Source organism: Perissodus microlepis, chromosome 8 (genome assembly GCF_051167445.1).
Source record: "Perissodus microlepis isolate ML-2025 ecotype Zambia chromosome 8, ASM5116744v1, whole genome shotgun sequence".
NCBI classification, from domain to species: Eukaryota; Metazoa; Chordata; class Actinopteri; order Cichliformes; family Cichlidae; genus Perissodus; species Perissodus microlepis.
The window spans coordinates 1,490,223-1,496,222 of record NC_140468.1 but is presented as its reverse complement, the minus strand read 5'-3'; the positions used below and the strand labels follow the sequence as shown (position 1 = coordinate 1,496,222).

Sequence of the window (6,000 nt, the reverse complement as noted above, 5' to 3'; positions counted from 1 at the left end):
GTGATTTTAACATTCATGTTTGTTGTGAATCATGTGAAATATGTAATGTGGAGTTGAACTGTGAGGACTCCCTGTACAAAGTATGCAATATTAATCCTGAAGCAATCGTTCATTTTTCCACGGCCTTGACTAACTCTGCATTTTATGATGATAACTGTAAAACAACTACACCAGTAAATGAACTCACTAATTCCTTTATATCTATATATACACTTCTATCTTGGACACTGTGGCTCCCTTAAAGACCAAACGCTTTAAACCTATTCGCCAACCCTGGCTGAATGAATCCACCCACACTCTCAGACGTGAATGCCGCCGAGGCGAAAGGAGATGGGAAAAAAACCTCCAGATTTCCTTGGACATTTTGCAGAACTGCCGTTTGAAATATCAGAAGGCTGTTAAAGTCACAAAAGCTTCTTTCCTGTCGGAAATCATTGCAACTAATAGCCACAAACCCCAATTCAGTGATTAACCCTTCCTCTGCCACTTTGACGGAGGCCTCCCCAGCTCTCTGTGAAAAATTCCTAAATTATTTTATAGATAAAATCTCAGCACTAAGGGCCACAAATCAGCAAACCAAAATCTAAATTCTGAATGCTCAACAGTCTTTTAACAGTTTGAGCCTGTGACTCTCCTGACTCTTAAGGAAATAATAAATTCATTGAAAAGTTCTAACTCCTGCCACAACTTTCTTCCTTCCCGTATTATTAAGGATGCACTGAACATCACTGGACCTGTATCCTACTCCTAATGAACTCCTCACTGTTATCAGGCTGCGTTCTGTCTGCCTTCAAACATGCTGTTGTGCAACCTGTTATCAAGAAAGTAACCTTGATCCAAATGTTCTTTCAAACTATAGGCCAATCTCTAAACTTCCTTTGATGGCCAAAATCTTGGAAAGAATAATCCTTCAATAAATAAAGGCATTCTATTCTATTCTAGTTTTTTCTTCCCACTGTCACCATTGATGCTTATATAGGTGCTCTGACTAATTTTGTGTCGTCTTTACCTTATTAAAGTATATTTAGTTGACTGTTGTTGTGAATTACTGGTCTTTGAATGATGCTGAACTGATTTGGATTGGATTATTCTGGTGAAAATGCACTTGGACTCAATAATCCGACATAAGCAACAAAACACAGACTGCTCCTTGTTCGGTTTCCATTTTTAATCGCCAACTCTTCAGATGTTCAGTGTTTAGACTCACAGCAGGGATAGAAAAATATCATCTGGAATAATAAAAGTACAACAGCAGGATGCAACTTTTAAAACAACAGATTCTGATCCTGCTTCATTTGAACACTGAGGATAACTCAGAGAAATGGTAAATGGTCAAAATGACAAAGTGCAGAATTTGAAGTCAAATACGGTTGCTGGCAGAAACCCAAAAGAAACAAAAGCTTTAAAAATATTAATGTAATGTAGGTATTAACCAAAATACAAAGTCTTTAGCTTTTTTATAATTAAACTTTTTATTTAACAATATCAGGTAACTTCAGTGTAAAGTGAAAAGGTGCATCATTTCATGTAATACTAATCAATCATATATTATATATTGTGATATAGTTTAGTTTTAGTTCTGTGACATTATTTAGATATGGATTTAGGAACAGAAACATATTGGGAGTCATTTCCAGGACCTAAATCCAGGATATCTAGCACCTCAAGATCACAGACTACTGCTGTGCTTTTCTCCATCAAATTAAACACAGTCTGAACCTTGTTTGTCTGGACCCGGTGAACCTGGTTTCTCTGGACCTCATGAACCTGGTTTCTCTGGACCTCATGAACCTGGTTTGTCTGGACCCGGTAAACCTGGTCTATCTTGACCTCCTGAACCTGATTTATCTGGACCTCATGAACCTGGTTTGCCTGCACCTTATGAACCTGGCTTGTTTGGACCCGGTGAGACTGGTTAATCTAGACCTCCTGAACCTAGTTTATCTGGACCTGGTGAACCTTGTATGCCTGGACCTCATGAACCTAGTTTATCTGGACCTGGTGAACCTTGTATGCCTGGACCTCATGAACCTAGTTTGTCTGGACCCGGTGAACCTGGTCTATCTGGACCTCCTGAACCTGGTTTGTCGGACCTCATGTTTGTCTGGACCTCATGAACCTGGTTTGCCTGGACCTGGTGAACCTGGTTTGTTTTGGACCTCATGAACCTGGTTTATCTGGACCTGGTGAACCTGGTTTGTGTGGACCTGGTGAACCTGGTGTGCCTGGATCTCATCAACCTGGTTTGTCTGGACCCAGTAAACCTGGTCTATCTTGACCTCCTGATCCTGATTTATCTGGACCTCCTGAACCTGGTTTATCTGGACCTCATGAACCTGATTTGCTTGGACCTGGTTAACCTGGTTCATCTGGACCTCATGAATAATGAATGAATGAATACATTTTATTTAAGAAACGCCTTTCAAAACACTCAAGGACACTGTACACAAGCAATAACAACAACAAACATAACAATTTACAAAATAATAATGATAAAACGTTGAGCAAATAGATCAAATAAATTAAAGTAGCAGGATGGAAAGATTTATGTGGAATAGGCTAATGTGAATAGGTGAGTTTTGAGTCTGGACTTATATAGAGGGAGGGAAGTGATGTTTCTTATCTCAAGAGGAAGGGAGTTCCAAAGACGGGGGGCAGAGCAACAGAAAGCCCTGCGCCCCACGGTGGCTAGCCGGGGGGAAGGGATGGAAAGAGAAAGAGAGGAGGAGGATCTGAGATACGGAGAAGGAATGGTGATTTGAACCAGGTCAGAGAGGTATGAAGGTGAGAGATGATGGGTAGCCTTGAATGTGTACAAAAGTATCTTGAAATCGATGCAGTATTTAACCGGAAGACAGTGAACCTGGTTTGTGTGGACCTGGTATACCTAGTGTGCCTGGACATCATGACTCTGGTTTATGTGGACCGGGTAAACCTGGTCTATCTGGACCTCCTGAACCTGATTTATTTGGACCTCATGAACCTGGTTTATGTGGACCTGGTTAACCGGGTCTATCTGGACCTCCGGAACCTGGTTTATCTGGACCACTTCACTTCACTCTTATCTCCTAACAGACCTCCTGACATTGTGGAGGTCCTTCTTCTGTTGCAGACGAACCAGGTGTGACCTTAGCTCTGTGAATAAAGCGGGAGGAGCTAAATTCACTGTCTGCTCTTCAGATGGAACAGCCAATCAGAACAAAGAATTATTGAACTAAACTTCTGTCAGGCTGGTTTCTGATGTTTTTATGTCTCGTTCTTATAGAGATTTTGCTCTTCAGCCTAACTCTGCTGAGCTCAGGTTCAGCTCTGTCACAGGTTACTGAACCAACCCCATCTGACAACTTCAAAATCAGCGACACCATATAGGGTGTCACCTAGTTTAGCTAGTAAGAGTCCAACACCAGTTTGGGCCAGACTCTTTTACTTAGCTGAACATCAGCAAGCTGAAACGAAGCCATCAGTCATTGTGAGACAGCACAGTGGCATTCTAGGAAGGTGTAACAGGATAGTTTGAGAGCCAGCTGACAGCTGGGCTCTGCTCTGATTGGCTGGCAACAGAGAACCCATAGACCCTCGGTTGGTGAGCTGCTGGTTCCAGGAATCCTTTCGGTCCTCCTGGTCTGATCCAGACTGAGCTGACCTGGCCACTCAGCTGCTGGACTGTGGTGGTCTGCACACACTAAAGCAGAGCAAACATTTTACTACACTGAGATCCAACAGGTAAACTCTGCACTCCTGGGAAAGTGTGACCAACCTGCTGCTGTTAGGACCATAGGATGAAGGCCAAAGAGAAGAAGAGAAACAGGAAAAGGAACTGAAAGAAGAAGAAAGCAGTGCAGAATCTGTCGATGTCAAAGGAAGCAGTTTTTTACATACATGTTTCTGTTCCATTTGTCTTTACCTTCTCTTCCAGCTCTTTAATCTGTCGTTTCTGTGCTTCTATAAATTCTTCCAGCTCCTTGTTCCGCTGACAAACACAACATCATTGATTACAGACTACAAAGGAGAAATCACAATAGTGTACCTGTGCTCATTTCAGTGGTTTACCTGTTGGGTGAGCTGCAGTAGTTCCATCCGCTCTCGAAGGATTTGGGCATCTCTCTCTCTGAGCTCACACATCACAGTTCGTTTCCACTGGTCCATGGCTCTCCTCAGCTCCTCTCTCTCTCCCTCTGTCAGACTCTCAGACAGTCGACCCTCCATCTTTAATCCCTCTATCCTGGATTCCTCTTCCTGCTGCAGAGCCTCAAACAACATGGCCTCCAGCTCCAGGATCCTCTGGATCAAAGAAACATTTTTGCGCTGTCATTGTTGTTGCTCAATCATCCAGCTAAGGAAATCCCAAAATGTTGATCCTGTTCATTTGGATGTTTTCAGTGCAGGTTTCCCAAACTTTATAAACAGGACATTTGCACAATGACTGAAACGAGCACCACTGAATGAACAATGGGCCGTGAAGTCATTTCCTTGATCATTAATATGCAGACTGTCATGGCCATAGATTGACAACCATTGATCAAAGCCTACTGATCAACGGGCCAAAGATATCAGAGCAGGCTCAAAGACTCAGTTATTTGGTTGACCTCTCCACAGTACAGGTTCAGCTATTCACTGACCTTATGGGCCTGATCCATCGACTGCTTCCTGTAGTCCAGCTCTTCATCCAAGTAGCCTTTCTGCTTACTGAACAGCTCCTAGAAAACAACAGCATCTTCACTGACACCACATTTATTTACCCCAGACAACAACTTCCCAACATGGATACTGCTACTTTACAAACCGCTAAGGCCTTTTAATGTTTTCAGTACAAACAGACTCCGACATATGAAAGAGTTGAAACTAAAAGCTTCCTGTCCAGCGTGCGATCACCACGCTCTTCTTACTGGACCGACTCACCACAGAGCACTTATTTTAGCCTGATAATTCAGATGGATCTAGTGTCATTGACCAGACCACAGATCAGATCGCATGATTTCAGCAAGTAGAAAAAAGTCCCAACAGAGACCAGATACACTTTGTCTTTCACCTTCTCACTCTCGATGTCCAACATTTTCTGCTGCAGAGCCGATTTTGTCACTTCAATGGACTCCAGCCACTGAAAGGGGGTAAAGAGAGACAGGTGAGCAGACAGGTAGACAGAGACAGGCTGGTCGTAAAGCAGATATTGATTGTGCACTGTCTGTCCTCCTCATCAATCCAAGTTCATCTTTAAATTTCTGTGTATGTTCAGCTTCATTCACAGAGTTCACAACTCGTTCATCCCAAACAAACAGTTTAGGAGCCTCAGGTGACGCATATGAACAAACGATGAGGACCGGGCTGTGTCACGGGATACTAGAGTACACTGAGTACTACTTTTCAAAGCTTTTATTGCTGGAGAATCTGGGAACCTCATCAACACTCAGCATCTTTAAATCTCACCTAAAGACTTGTTTTTAAATGTTTCTGACACTTTTCTGTTTTTCTGTATCTTCCTGCAGTAGGGCTGCCACAAACGATTATTTTGATAGTCGACTAGTCACCGATTATTTTTGCGATTAGTCGACTAATCAGATCATCATCCATTGGACGTAAAACGTACAGCTTATTGCACCAGCAGCATCTGCTCTTATATAACTATCATTAGCTTACAGCTGTAAGTGTTTCAGGTCTGTGCTAACTAAAAATAAAGACAAGATGATAGTTTATTAAATTTTAATGAAATTTGCAGATTGTTTCGGTGAAGTTTAATAAACTCCTTGCTATCTAAAATATAACAGGACACCGGAGTAAATTCTCGAGCATCTCACACTTCTGATGATCAGCTGTCTGCTTGACGTTTATTCAGCTGTGTAAAAACTATAATTTAATCTCAGCCAAACCGATTTACTCAGGAACAAATAAAATACTGAAAAAAAGCCAAACAATAAAATTTTTAAGTTATCTAAGTGACTTATATATGTTTAACCTGAGTAGCAAAAGACGGCGGTGGGTTTGAAAACGATTTGCAGGGAGTCC

At 42.0% G+C, this 6,000-nt stretch overlaps 1 protein-coding gene across 5 annotated transcripts in view; it reads right to left on the bottom strand.

Annotated features, from left to right (window-relative positions):
• Positions 1-1,147: 1,147 nt before the first annotated feature.
• jakmip3 (Janus kinase and microtubule interacting protein 3) overlaps positions 1,148-6,000 on the bottom strand; it is a 40,095-nt gene continuing 35,242 nt past the window's right edge. For 4 of the 5 annotated variants that reach the window (XM_084936960.1, XM_084936961.1, XM_084936962.1 and 1 more), the window contains 6 exons: positions 5,030-5,098; positions 4,620-4,697; positions 4,051-4,281; positions 3,905-3,970; positions 3,758-3,817; positions 1,148-3,682 (listed from right to left, as the gene is read on the bottom strand). In XM_084936960.1, the coding sequence (XP_084793086.1) occupies positions 3,767-3,817; positions 3,905-3,970; positions 4,051-4,281; positions 4,620-4,697; positions 5,030-5,098 (495 nt within the window). In that variant the 3' untranslated portion in view covers positions 1,148-3,682; positions 3,758-3,766. The remainder of the gene's footprint in view (positions 3,683-3,757; positions 3,818-3,904; positions 3,971-4,050; positions 4,282-4,619; positions 4,698-5,029; positions 5,099-6,000) is intronic. The other variant, XR_014800974.1, reaches the window with a different exon arrangement.